Source organism: Myiozetetes cayanensis, unplaced genomic scaffold (genome assembly GCF_022539395.1).
Source record: "Myiozetetes cayanensis isolate MyiCay16 unplaced genomic scaffold, myiCay2020 scf24, whole genome shotgun sequence".
Classification (NCBI taxonomy): domain Eukaryota; kingdom Metazoa; phylum Chordata; class Aves; order Passeriformes; family Tyrannidae; genus Myiozetetes; species Myiozetetes cayanensis.
Genome location: NW_026087456.1, coordinates 9,397,256 through 9,416,689, shown reverse-complemented (window position 1 = coordinate 9,416,689; position 19,434 = coordinate 9,397,256). Strand labels below are relative to the sequence as shown.

The window sequence follows — 19,434 nt, the reverse complement described above, 5'->3', positions numbered from 1 at the left end:
TACAGAAGCACTTAAAAATCTTCCCTGTCTGTGTGCCTTGAAGGGACCTGAGCCATGTTTATAGTTTGTTCTGAGGTGCTGTGCCTGTGCTAAAGCCTGGCCTGTATGGCCATAGCACCATTTTAGCATGGGTGCTTTGTTGAGCAGATGGGCACTAATATAACATGAAGCTCAACCAGTAACAGACCACCTATGCTTTCCAGTGGATAACTGTTTTGCCTATCTCCAGTAGGAAGAAACTGTGGGTCTTTTTCCACTCTTGAACAAATTGTTTATTTACAGTATGAAAATAACAACTAAACTGCACATTTTTCATTTTGACATGTGAAGGCAAAAATAATTCTGCTTTGTATTAGTAGCCCAAGATTGTAAGTAGGCCAAGATGGTAATATACCTCCATTGTTTGGGCTCATTTTGAGTTCAGGTTAGAGAAATTCCTTTGCACTGTGTTGAGTGTAAGACTGTATTATGGACTTATCTCTGTTCCCATTACAATGTCAATATAGGCTGAGAGTAATTTTGGCCATGTCTAGACAGTGGTGCAAGACATCATGTTGGCATGTGCCACAACAACCTTCCATTTGAAAACAAGGTCAGTGAGTGCTGTTGGCATTGCTACATATAATTATTATCTGAAAGCTGACAGTGATATCAACAGACAAAAGTTTTTTTTTTATATAAAGTGAGGATAGAATTTAAGCAGCTGTATATTTGTTTTACTTGGTACCCCTTCCAGGGGAAAAGAGCAAAACGTGTTTTCTTTTACTCTGCAATGTGACTAAAATATCACTTCCGTGCCAGAAGGGCAAATGAGTGGTATCACAGACAAGAGAAAATAGAGTATGTTTTCTTTAAGAAATATCTGGCACGTTAAACAGAAAAACCCCTGTTTGAAAATCTGGCAGCTCACCTTAAGGCATCTTAAAACATGTGAGCGAGCACATTAGCAACTTCCTGTTGCTGGCAGAGCTGTCTAAGTGTACCCTAACAGTATGGAGACATAATGCAAAGCCCATCTGGAAAGCATGCAACAGCCTCTTCAGAAAACATTTTGCCTTGGACCAAATCACATCCTACTGCTCTCAAAAAGCAGAGGACTACAAGACCAAACTGTCTTCAGAGATTCTGTACCCGTGGCAAGAGATGGGAGATCACTTCTCCTGCTAAAACCACACAACTGAAGTAAATTGATGCATGATACACTTTTTTTTGTGTAGGCAGCAGATCACTGACCTGTCAGTCTCATGTAACTGCAGAAGCAGGAAGAGCACCTACCTGCATCTCCTCACTGTGAGTCCCATGCACAGTTCACTCTGCGCTTTCCTACCTTAAATTTCCCACGCAGGAACTGGGTGAATACCTAAGTCTTGCCTCTGCAGCCAGTGTTTTCCACAGAACAAAAATCTAGTGCTTTTGAGCATGAAAAGAGTATGGCCTGAAAAGAGCCTGCAAATAACAATTTTTTTTCCCAATGCAGTCCTGTCAGAGAATTTGTGATCAAGAGAGGAATTGAAAGCACTCCCTGAAGGAACAGAAACATTGTGACATATGAAAGATCCTTTCAGGAACAGTTACTGCACTGTAGATGTGCAGAGCAGCATTCCCTGCATTTGACAGCTACTCTGCATTTATAAACCTAGCAAAAGACTCACTTTTTTTGGTAACTTCCTTATCAGAATGTTTGTTTTAGTCATGATTGCTGGTCCTTGATGAGACCAAATTCTGAGTTACTTTCAGGGAAGCAAAAAGTGAAGGTGATGAAGTGTTGGGCCTCAGCCAAGCTCCCTTTGTGAGGTCTGTAGTGCTGCTTGCAGTTCTGCAACAAGGTGTTCATGCTGATTTGAACCTTGTGGGATGATTTTAACTGGCTTAGGGAGTTATTAACCAATGGCAAATACAAAAAGGCACCATGCTAGACTAACTTTTCTTACCAGACAGTCTTTGTAGAATCCCTCTTAGCACTGCTGTTAGATCTGATATCTTGGAAAATCACTGTCTAAATCCTGTGGCTTTGGCTTCTAAGGTGCACCTCAGTTTGCTTCTGCTGCTGCTATCTGCAAAATTAATCCCTCTGGAGAGAGAAGTTCTAAGGAATTAAAGGGGAAGTGCAGATTAAGACCAGAGAAGCAAGAGGCAGAGTCAAGATAAAGGGGTGAAAGCAAAAGGTAAAGTGCAAAATATATGAGAGAGCTAAGGAAGAACAGTAACATGCGAACAACTAAAGAGAAGGATGACCTAGGAAAGGGCTGGATCAAGAGTTACAACATTCAAGAAGGTATAGCTGAGAAAGAACAATGGAGGAGGTAGTGATAATTGGTGGGGTTTTCTCCTTGGAACACTTCTGTGATGAGCTATCCTAAATATTCTCTTAAAGGGATACAGGAAGGGAGCAAGAGGAAGTGGTTTCCTTAGGAAACCCTTTGCTGTTGCCTTTATGCACTTCTGACCTCCCATCTCTTCCCCACTCCCCATTTTAAGTGTCCTAATGATTACCATGCTACTTGCCCTACCACTGAGTGATTTCACCCTCCTCCTCAATGCTACAGGGCATTTTTCCCTTCTAGGCAAAACCATCCTGTCTGTGCTTGTAATTGTGTCTATGTTGTTATGGACAAGGGTCTTTTCATGCCAAGATTCTGTGAGCTATTTTGGCCAAGCACACTGAATGAAGCACTTATTGCTTTCCCCCAATGCAGTTTCTTTTTACAGGATACTCCATTTTAAAAAAGTTGAGATGAAATAGCCCAGGAAATGTTGGACCAAAATATTACAGAAGAGATTGCTTGTCACAGCATATAAAACATTCCACGATGCTGCCTCATGTGGGACACTGATACTCTTGCTGGTTCTGAGATAGATGAGGATCAAGAGATACAAACACTAAAACACACCACTTAAAATAAACCAAATGTGTTTTGATGAAAAGGCAGAATGGAAGGAACCCAGTTCTGGAAAGGACTTCTGAGTGCAGAGAACGGTTTTGTGCACCTCTTTGGGAATGAACCACTTCTGTGTGTACATTTGTTTTCAAGCCTTTGAAATCTGGTTATTTGGGGAAGTATCTATTTAGAGAGATCTGTGATGGCTAACTAAACTCACTTCTTAATAATTTCTGGGATCTTGTGGTGTGGCATACACACTGCCTTCCTCATGGAAACTTTCTAAAGCAACAGAGGCACCGCAAATTAGCGGGGCAACACAACTCACTGGGAGTTACAGACTAAAGGAGAGAGGTTTGGTTTTCTGTTTCCTCCCAGCCTGCATTGTGCCCAGCTGGAGTATCTCATCTGTACAAGGCACAAGCCAGCCACTCACTCTGTCCCTTTTTATGTGCCCTGCTGAAAGCGTGCTGCATTCAGTGCTGGGGGGTCTTCCGCAGGCAACTGGAGCAGAGTGACTTGGGCACAGTGGCTGGACACAGGCTCGAGGGTTAGGTTAAAACCTGTTATTGGTGCACCATCAACCTCTTTAAAAAATCAGTGCTACATGAAAATCACTGTACGTGAAGAATTATCCGCAGGCGTGTTTTGCAATGTTGTTGCTCCCTCTCCACCCAAGCTGGACCGAGGGAATCGTGTTCAGGCTTGCATCAGCAGGCAGTGCCTCAGAAGTGCAACTACAGTACTGCTTTCCCACACGGAGTTCACTGACAAGTCAGGCAGAAAGATGTGCCTCAAGAGTCACAACTGGAAGCAGGATTTGTATGTTAATATCAAATTTGGAAATAACCAGGCAGATACACTGCTGGTGCAAACATCCACAGCTGTACTCTGCAGCCTCATGCTGGTCTATGGCACAGCGTGGATTTACCTAACTTCATTAGAGTTAGGTTGTAAAGGAACTCCTCCTATTTGAATGACTTAGAGCAAATGTGATACTTGTGGAAACCTGAGCATTTTGTACTTCCTATATTTGGGGAATAACAAGAAAGAGCACCTAATTTTTTCAACCTCAATGTTTATGGATGTCTGATATTTTCTTTGCCATTTGCACTGCGGAGAAAAACTGTTTTTGAAGATGCTAAGAATCCTTCAATCTGCAAACAGTAGAGTCTCCATACATTTAGTGTGTGCACAAAATTTATGTCTGCAAACTGAAAGCATAAATTTATATAAACAGAAACCTCACAGTAGCATAAAAGGCAAATAAAGCCTTATAATTTAAATGGGAAACAAATGAAGAAAATATTTTCCAACTTCATCCATCTCTACCCAATTGGTAAGCACTAACAAAGGTTGACTTTTCTTTTTGGAAGAGATGCCTGCTGGGGAATGAAGAAAACACTGTGTTGTGGGAAGGATAAACCAAGACAGCTGTTTAAATTGCTTACTGTAGTATTAAGCTATTCTTTGTACTTTTGTTTTATTGTTTGTGCCTTTTTTTTCTGTAGTTGCCTAACGTGGTGTATGAGGATACAAAAAATGGCTGGAATTATATTTGTGAACGTGCTTTAATTCTCCACTGGTGCAAGCAGTGGAAGAAGAGAAGAAGTTTGAGACGCGCTGTCTGGTTTAATCATTGTAAGCCTGGCTGGGCAAAGGGAGCTTTGCTTGTTACTAGGATAGCAGTCATGGAAACAAAAACTAGCCTAACAGAAGCGAGCTTGTGCGTTGATGCTGGCGGAGAGAGACACCAGAGACATCAATCTTCTTTGTTCAAAGCAGAAATGGTTCACAGGAGGTCAAGTAGTAATTTCTGTCTTAAAATAATGTTGCACATTTGCCTGCCTTATGCAGCCGTGAAACCTTCTTTTAACTTTCTATCAATTAAAAGCAGACACTTAGACAAGCTATTGCTGAGCCAATCGACAGAATAAAGGTCATGGAGTTTCAGGGCAAGGATGGCTCAAGCTCAACATCTCCTGAAAAGCCAAAAAAAGAGAACTGACTCATTATGGATATTTTCTCTGGGAATGACAGTAGTCAACAGTGAAATTTCCACTGGGTCCTGCAACAATAATATAATTATATTTGCCACCTGGAGAGGGAAAGCCTAAGAAATGATAATGCCAAGTTGAGTCTGCCACCTTAAGCCTGTTCTTCTGTGCATTAGTGAGCCTCTGATAACATGACATATTGTTTCTCCTTTAGAATATACTGGGCAATTTATTCTACACTCTTAGATATGCTGTGTGTTCTGCACTTCAAAGAACGTCAAGCCGTTCTTTATCTACTTCATCAATGACAGGCAAGTTTGTATCCTGCTTTTAATGATGCCGCACGTGCATTTTTCCAGAGACCAAGCACGTTTTCAGGGAAGAACTGCAGAGCCCAGCCCAGCATAAGATTCGTGCTCCCATCACACCAGGGTTACTGTGGTGGTTTTTTATCGGGCTGGCACTCCTTGTGCCTCTTGGGCTCCTGTCAGTGGTGAGCAGCGATGGAGTTTCTGACTCCCCAAACCCCATTTATTGGATACATTTGGAGCCAAATTGTGCAACTTAAACCTCATTTCAGATAAGCAATTATTTCATTTGGTAATAGAATGTAGCTCTGAACCCCAGACACAGTCGCAGAGAACAAGAAAAGCTGTGCTGCAGTTAGCTGGCCTCAATTGTTTTCTGTCATGCAGGGTTTCTAACTGTATGCCGCTAGTGACTTCTGCCCTGAGCATGCACATGTGTTTCCATGGATATGGAAATATTTGCATTCGTGACTTGTTCTCCCCTTTCTCAAAGAGCTGAGTTAGTATCATTGTACAAATGGCAACTTAGCCCCTCACACCTAATTTTCCATTATACAAGTTACATAGCACTAAAAAAAAGAATTTACTTCCCCCGTGCAAAAAGAGGCAACTTGCAAGTCTCTGTATGAATATCTAAAATGTAGGAAACAACCCACTTTAGTCATTTAGGCTTCATAAACGGGTTCTGCAAGAATAAAGGCCTGGATGCCGTTTCTGTAGATGACTCAGAAGTCATAGCATGAAGCTGTGACTTTAGCCACACAGTTGTTTAAAGAAGTGCCTCATAATGTGGCTGACACTGGTGCCTTCAGGAGCAAGCCTACACTAAGACCACTCAGGCTCTGCGTTCTTCAGGGCTTAAAGCATTTCACGTATAAAGCGTAGTGTTCACATATGGAATCAGAATCTCCTCAGAAGTACTTAAGGCTGGCAGAAGCCCAGCTAGAGATTTTGGTACCTTATCTAAGGAACTATATATTCCATGCTGAATATATGCTACAAAAGGATATATTTAAGCCTAGATGCAACTGTCAGTAAGCACCCTTTGGTGACAGAGACAAGCAGGAGGAAATGCAGGGCGGTTCTGCTTTCCTAGGTCACAGCCAAGGTTTTTTATTTCCAGATAACTCCAGAGTTATTAACTGAAAACTGTCTGGCTTCAAAATGATAGTTGGGCTTGAAAATGCTTCTGGAAAAGACACTGAATCAATGACTTCAAACTAAATGAAGCACAACTGGGACAATTTTTCTCATTTCTCACACTGTATCAAACATGAGAAAGCTAAGAAAACAATGACACCATTTCCACTGAGAGAAGACAAATCCCCCCAACAGGTTTTGCTTTTAAATAAATGGACTATTTAAAAAGAAAAAAAATTTTTACATCTTAACACTGCTTAAAAATTCCAGCACAGACAGATATGTGTTCTGCAGACAGATGAGCTGTTTAGGTAAATCAGGATATTTATACAGTGATATTAGGATATATTGCTATATGAAGCATTAGTTTGGTAACTGACACTGACTCATCCAGACTTTGAAAGTGAACCACACCAGATGCTAAAAATGAAAAAGTAAACAATAGATACAGAAATAATTGAAACACTGTTTCTGTCACCTGGAATGAAGCACTAAAGTTAATAGTGCTCATTAATGACTGAATAATTAATCAAGCTGCTTGAGGTAATTGTGAGTTTTTCTTGTTATCAAAATAGATGGCTCTGTTGCATGTACCTGAGTCATTCATCTCTGTAAGGTTAGTGGCAAAGGGTTCTACAGGTTAGTCCACTGCTATATACATACATAACAGTGTTTCTATGTATATTCATGTCTATCTGCTGTTGTATAGTTATATCCTTCTCCAGAAGCAGGTTAAGCTGTCTGCTTTTGGATTTAGCTAGCTACCTTATTTTTTGAATACAAATACAGAGCATACTAAATAAATAATTTAATCTTATTCTTTGTTTTATATACCACTATGGGGGTCATGGCCTTATCAACACTGCACAGTGCAATCTTTACCAAATTTCCTCACAAAGGCTTTTCCTGGGGTATCATACAGCAATGCTAACAGATAGTAGCTATGGTTAAGGCTGCCTCAGGTTTGGATATGGCACTTGGCAGGTTTTCTAAACATTTGATAAAGGGCGGGATAGCAACAAATAAACGTAAGTGCCCTGCTACACTTTGCATATACCCAGAGCTCCCAGGGAAGAGGGAAAAATGATCTCTTTGATCACAGGTGAAGTACTTGAGCAAGAGTTTGAATACAGACTCTGCCTTGATTGATTTAATTAAATCAGTTCAGAAACTGCTTGAGCAGTGTGCACACCACAGTGATTTAATTAAGCTCACATCTGAACTGGCCCTGCTACGCTGGAGTGAATGTGAACCTCCAGAATCCAATCACTCCAGGCAGTGGTGAATGTCTGAGGTGTCAGCTGAGGTGTAACATGTTTCCATCACTGCCAGACATTGCTGTCAAACCCGGCCTGGCACGGTGAATACCTGGGCTGTACCTAACCTCAGAAGGAAAGAGCAAGCCCAAGTCAAGAGTTTCCCCTTGCTCCCACAGGACAATCAGCTGTCCCAGGTTTCGATCATTTCTCTCCTATTCTCCTCTCTGTACTGATGCCCCTTTGATGGTGCACTTGTGTTGGGAGGCCTAGGGGGGAGCAGGAATCACTGATAAGGGATGGAGAGCCAGGCTCCGGTGGTTACAGTCTCAAGTTCTCAAATGCTATGCCTTTTTGGTTCTTCCTGCTCTTGTCAGAAACGTGTTTACATGGGTAGTGCCCAGGTTTTGTTCATGGCTCATTGGATTGCTTTTACTCATCTCCTCTCAAGGACACTGCAAGTCTGAATTCATCACCCTTTGTAAAGACTAAAAGCACTACTATTATTTGTGACACTTCATTTAAACAGTAATGACTAGGTGTAAGCATTTCCTGGAGACTAATCAAAGCCTAGAAGGAAGTGATGGGCCAGGATCCTGCAGAGAAATTGTTATTGCAATTGTGAACCAAGGGAAAAAACAGGGGAAAAATGCAAAAAGGATTTTTTTTTTAACTCATTACACAATTTTATTGGCATTGGAAAGCCAATGCATGCTCTGAAAAGAAAGTATGTCTTGAAAGCTTGTCAGATTGTTTCAATCATCTTTCAATTTCCTAGCCAACTTAAAAAGCGAACTTGAAAAACATTTTACATGTTTGCTGCGTTTAGCTCACAGTCCCTTCTTCTGAACGTATCCTGTCACAACCCCTGATTCATGGTTCTATGCAAGCCCTTCTGCCACATGAGCAATTTTTCCTTCTATCCCTGAATGCAGTTTTCATGTGTTCTGTAAGCTGACCTACAGCACTTTATTGACTTTGCAATAAAAATTGGAATGATTCCCTCAGTGCAGTCAACATTTGAAGGCCCACTATAACCAAGCATGGATGAACACGAAGTAAATTAAAGCAACCAGCACACTGTGGGCTGGAGCCATCGATTTTTAACATCTCTGCTACATGTCACATTAAGTTCCACTGAGCTGGTGTTTCCTCGTTCTCAATACATAAAAAAAAGGAGTGCAGCGAACATCCTCAGCTGCTCTATGTGCACCTATGAATTCAACTTTAATCTTTTCTGAGCAGACACTTGTCTGTTTAGACTTTGAAAAGAATCAAACAAAACACTGCAAAGTTTAAAGCTTCCACAACCTCTTTGATAGGGGTACTGTGTTTAATGGGTTTCTTCTACTGATTCCTTACCCTAATTACAGGAGTTTCCCACTGTCTAGTTTAAATTTTCTCTCCCATAAATAAAGTCAAATTATTCTTGTCTTCCTAGTAGTAAACACTGAGAAACAGTGATCAACTTCTTGAACTTAACAGCCTTTGCATGGCAGGAACTTAGCTCCAACATAGTTCTTCCCCTAATAACCATCTCTGTTATCTGGGACAGAAAGTTATTCCCGTCTTGTGCCAAAGACTCCTCTCTCCTATCTAGCATGCAGTTGGGCTGCAGAGCATGAGATGACAGTCATTAGGACATGCAATAGCTCTGCCTTCGCCTTTTTGCATTGTGGAATAATGGACAGCCTATTTCAGCAAAGGCTACTGCGAAACCACGAGCAATTATTACGATATCCATGTTCCTACTCAGATCTGGCATAAACTTGCAGCAATTCCCTTTTCTCTGTCTTTGCTGCTGCTGTGGCACGTCTCTTCAACTATGCTGGTGGCAGGCAAACTCCTGCCCTCTCCTTAGCCTGGATGCAAATGCCACTGGCTAAACAACTCACTGAAGTCTTTGTGATCTTTCTAACCAAACAAAACACAAATCAGAGTTCATAGCTCCACAGCATTAGAAACATACTTTCAGCTAACAGCTTGCGAGTAGAAATAAACTGTCTGCAAAACCAAGCAATTTACAAACAAGAGATCTGGATTTATAGATGAGCCTTTAAAGGTAAAAAGTCTGCCAGCAATGACACCTGTACTCAGTGTAGTTAAACCATTTCGGTTGTTTAATGGGCAGCAGCACAAGGACTGTTCACTTGTGACCCAAAAGACATTCTTTCTTCCCAAGCTCTCAGTTCCAGGGATTTTTTTTCCCCTCCCTTGAAGTGTATAAGACTATATAAAGATAGTAAGTATTTTTAGCACAAGCACTAATGACCAGGGATATTTTTGCAGTTCTCTAAGACTCAAAAAGTACACAGGGAGAAAAAAGGCCATTGCTCATTTTATAGAACAACTCTTAACAGTAAAACCTATCTCTGCAAATAGGGTAAAAGAAAAAGATTGGAAATAAAATTATTCCTCAAACCTCGGTGGCTGTGGCTTTTCCAAAACTTTTTACTGCTAATTCACAAGTAATTCTGGGTATACCAATGCCTCAGAGGGTTTTTGGTGATGCTTGGATTTTTTTTTTTTCACTATAAAGTACTATATTTACCTCTCATAGGTACTTAAACAAAGGATGCTACAGTCTAATTTGTATGCTGCTGACATGAAGATATTATGCAGGCTGTGCACTTGTGCTTGACCCTCACCTTTTGTCCTTTTAATCTCAATAGCAGTTGTAGAAGCAGTAGAGTAGTATTAGTGCTGGAATTAAGCATTTTAGTGTTCTTTTAACAAAGTTTAGCTTTCGGGACTGGGAACACTGTGCCACCAGCCAGATCTCTGTGTACGATCAGCAGGCCCTTTATAAACAGTGTATTAAGGTTTAAGAGTTGCTGAGAAAGGCCACGTGTTTTAGTCACATGTGCAGCTTTTTCAAGGAAGAGAGCAACTTGCTAATGTTTTTTCATTACATAAGCTGGGATGGTGGCCATCCTTCAAAAGGCTGCACAGAGCACGCTTCATTTCTATAAAAGAAACTCCTTAGATATTTTTAGGACTGCAAAAGTTAGTTGTTAAAGAAAAGGGTGAAATCAGGCTTTGTTTCTAAGAGAGAATGAAATCAACTGGAATCCTGCTAAACTGGGAATAACCAGGAACCTGGACAATGGAAGGCAGGGAAGAGTTCAACTGCAAGAGGCCCAGTACAGATCTAAGGTTGCTCTTACAAAGCAAGCAGGAACATGTTACCCTATCAAACACAGCCAGAGTCCTGGTCATCAGCACAAACACAGGAGACTGTTCTGTTCCAGAAAGGAAACAGATTATTATAAATGTAAAGCAATTTACCAGGTCAGATGCGAACAATTCTGAGCCTGTTACCCCCTCTTTCCTATTCCTTCCTCTCAGATTTCTACCAAGGACTCTTACAAACACATCTGCTTTCTGTTTTCCTCACTTTCCCCCGCTGTTTTGAAGCGGCCAAGGGTTGTCATCTCAACAAGGAATTTGTATTTTGTTTGGTCTCAACACTGGCTGTGGTACAAGTGACCGAATCTCATGTTGCAATAGTAGACTCTTGACCTCAGTGTCAATGAGAGCTGCGCTGGGTGTCACCAAAGCTGATGTCAGCTATTTGCACCTTGACTATTTTCTCCAGCTGGCTCCTCAGTTTGTTTCCATTTCAACTTTGGAAACTGAAAAGCTGCTTTCCACAGCTCCCTTTGTTTCTTCCCTGATTAGAATTAGCTGATAGAAAGTGAATGAAAATGTGTCTGTGTTCCCAAGGTCAGCGCTAAGCATCCAGGACTGCTCAGACCTTCCAAATCGGGGGAGCCTCCAGAGGATGCACTTGCTTTCTGCCCAGTTTGCGCCATCCCTCTGCTCCAGTGACTTCAGTCTTTTCGTTTTTCATTCCCCCCACGTCAACATATTTTCCATGCCAACATGTTTCACAACATACCAAGCTCTTTCTGCTATTTTGTATACATAATTAAGCAAAGCAAAAAAGCCTTTCATTACTACTCCTGCCTCTGAGATGTGGAGCTGGGATATGACTTCATCCTAGAAAAAATGCAAAACCAAACCCAAACCAGTTGTCTCCTGGGGTTTTCTTAGCTTTTAGATCATCATAAACATTTTGTGTGGTTTCAGTAACCGTGCCTAAAACAGACTCCATCAGGGTCAGCAGTAAAAAACTAAGACACAGTATTTTCTGAGATAGGGAGATTGTATAGCCTACTTCAATGTGTAAAGTGATGTTTCTCACGGCTCCCATGGGACCAGAAGCAAAATAAACATGCAACAATGAAGTGATAAGAGAGGAAAATTAAAAGAGCTTATTGGGCAAACCCAGTCTCTGGCAGTGCTTTGTTCACACTGACTGAATTATTACAAAATAGAAAATAACCCTCACATACCCAAATAAGATGACAAAAATTTACTGCAGTAATTCCTGAACTTGAGAGCCTCTATCACCGATTTCTTTTAAAGTTTTAATACATAAATAACATATTTCTATAAAAGTATTTTTTTCCTTTTGTTTCTAACACTCGGCCTGGGTGATTAGAAGGGAAGGAGTTTATCCAGAAGCACCAAGAGACATTTCCAAAACAACACCCACACAAAGGAAGTTCTCCACTTCTACTTTGCCTTAATAACTACTTTCTGTAAGGGACTTTTAACTTTTTTGCAGGAAATTGTTTTATTCTCACGGGATTGATTTAAAACCACTTTATGTATTGTACAGAGGAAAGAGTTATGAGTAGGGAGATATGTAAGGAGAGAAATGCTTGAGAAACAGTAATCAAGGTACAGGCATTTGAACTATTCAGCAGTTTAAAGAGGATTAAACCATCACGTTTCCAACTCCAAGCACATGTGAAATATCTGGTGTTTCATTTTTTAAGCAGCGTTCCCAGCTAGAGCTTTCTTCCATAAATCTTCAGTGTATTTTGCAACGAGTAGCTAAACCCTACATTAATTTTATATGTGGGGAAATAAAGTCAGTGATACACCCTCTGACACTAGCAATGACTCTCACAGTCTGGACACTGAGAGCACAGTTAGTGCTGGGCTAAAAACCCCTCCAGGCCTGCTTTTGTGACACTAACTGGGACAGGAGCTTCAAGATGTGTGTTACGTGCTGAATAGAGACAGTAACTGGAATCATTTATACACCATATAGCTTTGCCATTACACAGCTACTAGAAAAACATGTCACTATTTTAGACGCCAGGCAATAAAAGACATAAAGCCAAACGTTCCCATATTGTGGTGGAGACGGACACAGCACATGGCTGGGACTTTTTTGTTGTCTCTCCTGTTTTCGTGCAGTGAAAGTTCAGTGTTGACTCCACCGTCATAAAAAGCAGAAGCTGACCTTAACTGCTGTTTATTTTTTAAATAATGAAAGCTCAATATCTCCTATGATTTGCTGACTCATGAAGCTGAAGGTTTAAGAAGCAAAACACGATATAGACCATGATGCCCCAGTCCTGCGAATGATCACTGATACCCCGGCTTGAGGGTAGCCTTGGCATTACAATCCCCCACTGCCTCCACCTTTTGTAGCTGATCTCTCCTTACCTGAGGATTCATCTTTCTGGTCTTCTGTTGCCACTGCATTTTTCTTCAGATGATCTACTGTTTCACATAAACCTGAAAATAACTGTGCTTGTGGGTACTTTCAAGGTATTACAATTTGTTTTCTGTTTGTTTTTCAAGCACTGCAAAGACCTTTCTGATCTTTTACCACACACATTCCAGATGCAGGAGGCAGGAGACTGAGGCATCCCTGCTCTGCCTGAACCAAAGGAGAGTTTTTATCTCAAGAAGGAAGAATAAAGTTTACTTTGGGTTTCATACCTTCAAGAAAGAAACCTCACAACTCTTCCTTTTTGGAAATGACCTTAGCTTCTAGAAATATCAAAACATCATTCTGCTCAGGTGAGGAATTAAAACAAAGTCAGTGAGCCTATTCACACATTCAAAATCACGCCTCTTAGCTGCTTCGAGGGCCAGGCCCGTATTTTTTAAGTGGGTTGTCAAAATTGTCTCTATTATTGAACTTCCTTGACCTATACTTAAATAAAAGGGAATCCATAACATGAAACCTCCTGACAACACACTGGTGTCCCTGAGAGAAAGATCACTTGGTGCGAGGTTTGAGGTGGAACGGGCTATGGAACAGGGCAAGGGAGCTGCGGCGTGGCTCTTGGAAATCACTGGCAGGACGCGAGCCAGCCCTGCAGCCACTGCACGCTCACAGCTCAGTGTGCAGTGCTGATACACTGCTTTGCCAGCTATGCCCAGGAGCTGACCTCTGTGTCCTCCAGGATGCCAAGACAGAGATTAGAAGCGTTAATCCCAGTGTAACAAGAGGGCTCATTTTGTCCAGCCTATAAATAAGTTCAGCGATAATACAATCTCTTACTTTAAAAAGAATAAAAATGCATGGGTGGGGATGGGGACCCCAAAGCCAAATAAAAATTCACCAGGGTAACCTAAAAGCCAGTCCTGCTCTCAAGGTCACAGTGGTTTTTAGCAAATACATTATTTTTACTGAGGAATGGCAAAACTGTACTACTCAGTGGCACTAAACTTAGGTGCTTATAGGCTAGCTGCATTTTTTTCTCTAAGATATCATTAAATATCTGAGGAGCATAGGCATATCTCATTGTAGGAATGCCCTCATTACCAAAACACTGCTGCTCATGCCATCCCTCTCACAGAACTCTGTTCCTTTCATCTGCACTCAAAACACTTTTCTCTCCCAAGGAAAACTGTGAATTAATCTCTGTATGCTGCTGAAAAATTGATCTGTTGTTACTGAAAGGATGGCAATGACTACAGAAAGGGGACTGCTAAAGCAAGAGCTTATTGGTGCTTTTGATGTGTGACAGGTTGCCACTTCAATAAATAGTCATTTTTGTACCCACTAAGAGTGTGGCAATATGATTAAGTTGAAACTAATTTGGTTACCAGAACGTCATCCCAAAGATTTACACTTCTGATTCCTCCACAGTTTTAACTGAACTGATGGCTGTAACTGGTATCCACCCAAAACCTAGGTGTTCTCTGGCAAATCCTTGTCAAATTCCCACTGTAAATGCCAAAAACACAGCTCCATTTATTCATATCAGAGACTGACAGAGTGTCCCGTATCAGTTTTGGTTTTACTGTATGCTTGCATTTGGTAAGGGAAAAAACAACAACACACAAGTACCACAGTTTTATTACACAGGACGGACTCCCAAGGAGAACAGGGTTGGAATGAAATTACCTTTTCAATGACTGCAACTTCTCACCATTTTTGCATGATGTTCGGCTTCAGTCTGAATGTGAAGAGGAAATTTGAGATAAGTGATTTGTAAGTGCAGGGTGTTTTTCCAGTGTTGTTTCTATGGAACTGTGACAAGTACTGCCCTAGCCAGCCAGGCTGGCCGTGGAGCAGCACACTATCAATGACATACCTCTCTGTCTGTGGCTCCCCAGCTGCTGTGGCTCCCGTCTTTCCAACCGAACTTCAGCAAGGGATCACAGAACACAGGGCTTCCTGCGGTTCAGAAATGGTTTTATAAGCACAATTCTTATTTTCCTGAGGATTTCACTGGGGAAACAAGCTTGTGTAAGTAAATTCCCAGGTTTGCTTTGTCAGTGTTAATAGGGAAACTGTACATGGTCAATACATTTCACAGTGGGAAAACGTGCACTTCACGTTTCATTGATGGTTTCCTGTCCAGACCCATCCTTCTACCCCTTCTTTTCTGCCAGTACCCTTCAAACCTCCGCACAGTGTATTATTTGTGGAGATGCATCACTGGAATTCATACTTGGTATCAACGCTTTTCACAGTTATTTCATAGAAACCCAGAATTGTTAGGGTTGGAAGGGACCTCTGGAGATCATCCAGTCCAAGTCCTCTGCCAGGGCAGGGTCACTCAGAGCAAGTGGCACATCAGCACCTCCAGGTGGGTTTGGAAAGTCTCCAGAGAGGGAGACTCCAGGATCTCCCTGGAATTCCCCTTCTGGAAGCATGCCACAGACCCCGGAGCCTCCACAGTCTGGGCCGTGCAGGGCCACCTTTACCACCGCGATCCTCACCGTCTCCTCATCATACTGCTGCTGCTGCCAGACTCCTTCCCGAGGGCAGGTGTGTCGGCGAGGCCCGAGGGGCAGGGCCAGGCGGCGTGGAGCGGCGCTGAGGGGCCGTGGGGGCTGTGTGTGTCCCGCCGGGCGCGTCCCCTCAGCGATTCCCGACCCGTGCCCTCAGAGGGCGCGCGGCGCCGCGAGGGCGGGAAAGCGCCGCGGGGGAGCCCTGAGGGCGGGGGAGCCCTGAGGGGCGGGGAGCCCTGAGGGGCGGGGGGGGGCGGTCTCGCGCCGCGCCTCGCTCCCGCCGCACGTGCCGGCCCGGCCGCACTTCCGGCCGCGAGGGGCGGGGGAGGCCTCGCGCTTGCGCTCTGTGGCCGCGCGCCGGCGGGGCGGCCGCTCCCGGCACAGCGAGAGCCGTCCCCTCAGCCGCCCCGGGCGGCGCGGCTGCGGCTGCTCCCTCCTTCTCCTTCCTCCTCGCCCTCTTCCTCCTCCCTCCTCCTCCTCCTCTCCCCCCCCCCCTCAGCAGCCGGCGGCGGGTGAGGAGAAGCGGGGGCCGCGGCCGACATGTGAAACGGGGCAGCCCCCTCGTCGCCTCCTCGCCTCAGGCTCTTCTTCCCCGGCTCTTGCTGGGGCCCCGCTCGCCATGAAGAAGTTTTCCCGTATGCCCAAGTCCGAGGGGAGCGGCGGCGGCGGCGGGACGGCGTGCGGCGGCTCCGGCAGCGGCGTGGCCCTGGGCAGGGCGCTGGCGGTGGGGCGGTACCAGGTGACCCCCGAGGAGCCGCTGGCCGAAGGTGAGGACGGGCCGGTGCTGGGGGTTTGGGGGGTGCTGTTTCGGCCGTGGGGTCCTTAGGGCTCTCGGAGTTCCCCGGCACGCTGCCCTGGGTGAGCGAGGCGGGGTGAGGTGTCACCAGCGCCTGTGGCAGGCTTCTGCCGGCTAACATGAAAAAAAAAATAAAAAAAGCCACCAAAAAACAAAACAAAACAAAAAACCCCACAAACCCCACAAAAATAAAAGGCATGGCCTTCCTTGGTGTAGGGCAGCTGGTTGCTGTCAGGGTCACGAGTGGCAGTGCGGTGCTGGCAGCTTGCACTGTAGAGCCTCCCCTTGCTGCGGGGTGCTCGACTTGTGCCTTTTGTAGTGAACTTGCACTTCGTGTTGTCCGACCTCCACTGGGACTTGGGAAGGACCCTGTGAGTTTATATATCGTGAGATTGCCTAGGCTTTGTTAGCTGTACGACTTTGCTAGAACCCGGAGTGGGTCACCAGCAAATCAGCCATACTTGTGTTTTGCCCTCTGTGTGTGTGTGTGAAACAGTATGGTCTTCATCTCCCACAGCTGGTAACCCGTGTGATGTATAAAATGTATAAAGTCACTTCCCGGGTCACTGAGCTCAGGGTTAGATCTGTATACTTTATACTTACTGAGTGGTTACAACACGTGCTTTGGATATTGTGAGTAAAAATAATTCACCTTTGTCACTTTTATGTCTGTGTGTTGCTCAGACTACTTTATGTGTAAATATAGTTGTAGACTTTGATTGCATATGTACATTTCTGGATGAAGATTTTAAGAGAGAGCTTTAACAAGTGCATGCAGATAATATTACTGTTTAAAATAAGAACATATAGTGAGCATTTGTATTTTCGTTGCTATCTTGAAAAGGGTTATTGCAGAATAGCAGATCTGGAGCTTAGTATTTAGAATGCAATATTTTGTAATTGGGGTATGAAGATGATGTGAGAGGTTAGCCTGCTGCATACCTCGTGGCCTAAAGAGTGAGTAGTCCTTGCTGAGAGCTACTTCCAAGTCATTGTGAACTGATAGGCTGGAATTTCTCGGCAGGGCTGGTGGCAGGATAGAGACTTGTTAAAAAAAATAATGACAATAGGCTCCTGAACAAATTCAGGAGGTAACACAAACCCCGTATATGTAGTGAAAAGGAGAGCAACTGCACAGTGCTTGATTCAGTTTAACATATTATTAAAAAGTTTGCTCATAATGTGCTGTTTTAAGAGTCACTACAGATCACTTTTTCTTTCTGTAGCTGGCAGAAACAAATTGATAGTCCTTAAGGGCTTGGGGGCAGAGGGAGTCCAAATTTTAACATTTGAGTGTCATGCAAATTATCTTCCTTACTTTTGAGTCTGAAATAAGAGCTGAATATGGATGCTTGGGACAAAAACTGATAAGGGTCGGGGCAGTGTACGCTTACTGCAAACTGGGGAAAGTCTCTAAGCCAGCACCAGAGCTGTTCAGCAGAGAGGACCCAAGTGGGCCTGGAGGAAAGTAACAGGTGGGGTAATTGCATGGTTGGAGTCACAGGGACAGGAGGGAGTGGGGGGCTGCTGACTGGCAGCCCCCTGATTGTCAGGGAGCAGCTGGGCTTTAACAGGGTGGGCCTACTTGGGTGCTCCTTACTGACCCTAAAAAGTAGCTCTTCATCTAGGAATTACTTGTTGACAATCAATCTCTTGCCTTAGTAACCATTAATAGTAAGTAATTGTACATTACTGCTACTACATTAGTCATATTACTATCTGTAATTAATACTGAACGCTATAAAGCCTTTGCTTAGTAATTCTCTTGGGAGGGCAGAGAACAAACTTCATTCCCCTATCCTGTTTGCACAAGGCGTTTTTTTCTTTCAGTTTCTGAATCTCAGTTTAACTGAGGGTCTTACACGTGTCAGGTAGTTGCTGTTACTCAGTACTGATGAAATACCATTTAAGAGGTTCATATCCAAGTTACAGCTTGTGCTGTGAAGCGTTAATGACGCATGAAGTTAATCTAATGAACTTACCCAATCTATTTTGTAGGGGATATATGATGTTCTGATAGCAGTGGTATGGTATATTGGGGTGTTTTGTGTTTTTGTTGTTGTTGTTGGTCTTTTGTTTGTTTGGGTTTTTTGTTTTTGTTTTGTTTTTTGTTTGTTTTACTTACTGGGTTTAATAGCATTATGTGTCTGATTCAAATTGTTTAACCCCATCCTCCTTCCAGATTTTGCTCTGAGTATTCTTAGGAAGGCAGCTCCTGGTTCTGTAGAGGGTTGAGGCTCCCAGTAACTAGTGTTGGTCGTGGTTCTCTGAGGCTCAAGTCGTGATGACCTTGTTAGGCTACAGGGATGGATCTTTGGTAAGTTTGCCAAGTTGATACAAAGTTGCCTTCAAAGTGCTTTTCCTGTAGTCTTTGATGATTTTATTTCAGTGTTTTAAAGGCAGAAGTAAGGAGCATTATAATCTAGTTCTTTTAAATAAATATAACGTTATCTAAGGTAGCAGCATTCTTTTGAGTAAAGAAGGTATAAAGTTGAAGTGCTGTAGTTAGGAGGCTGTTGGGTGGCATCTTTTGTTTTAAACATACCTATTCTGTGGTGACTTCTTGGCCTCTGTAACCCAATGGTCAGTATGTTGTTGGATGGAGGTGTTTATTTTTTAAGGCTTATTTCTCAGACATGTGGTAAAAGCAGTTAGCTTGGGTTCAAGTTTGATGTAGAAAATGAGTTCTTATCCATTTTGAGGGAATGGTAGAACTATATGGAATGAATGACTGAGAGAGAGTGGAGGCTTTCTCTTTTCGTGTTTTTGTTGAACAAGAGTATCTGCAATTTAACTGAAGTTTGGAAAATTTAGTGACAAAAATATGGAGGGTTCTCTGTTGAAAGTTACAGGTGGTGCATGGTGACTCCAATATTGAAGAAGTTCAGAAATTGCAGCAAACTGAAGTGGCCAAGTATGAAACATGCCTTTAAATAGATCTCAAATGTTAATGCAAAACAATTTATGTTGTGAAGAGTGAAAAGGAAAGTGAAAATTAGCAAG

The 19,434-nt window shown here is 43.0% G+C and overlaps 1 protein-coding gene and 1 long non-coding RNA gene across 4 annotated transcripts in view; one reads left to right on the top strand and one right to left on the bottom strand.

Moving 5' to 3' along the window:
* Nucleotides 1-14,793: 14,793 nt before the first annotated feature.
* Nucleotides 14,794-15,683, bottom strand: LOC126642805 (uncharacterized). Its single transcript, XR_007629557.1, has 3 exons — nucleotides 15,624-15,683; nucleotides 14,993-15,075; nucleotides 14,794-14,854 (listed from the first exon to the last, which is right to left on the bottom strand). It is a non-coding gene; the product is annotated as an uncharacterized LOC126642805 (long non-coding RNA).
* A 347-nt stretch (nucleotides 15,684-16,030) lies between these two features.
* Nucleotides 16,031-19,434, top strand: part of BMP2K (BMP2 inducible kinase) — a 46,667-nt gene continuing 43,263 nt past the window's right edge. For 2 of the 3 annotated variants that reach the window (XM_050320627.1, XM_050320626.1), the window contains exon 1: nucleotides 16,031-16,402. In XM_050320627.1, the coding sequence (XP_050176584.1) occupies nucleotides 16,255-16,402 (148 nt within the window). In that variant the 5' untranslated portion in view covers nucleotides 16,031-16,254. Of the gene's footprint in view, nucleotides 16,403-18,665; nucleotides 18,749-19,434 lie in introns of those variants that run through there. The other variant, XM_050320628.1, reaches the window with a different exon arrangement.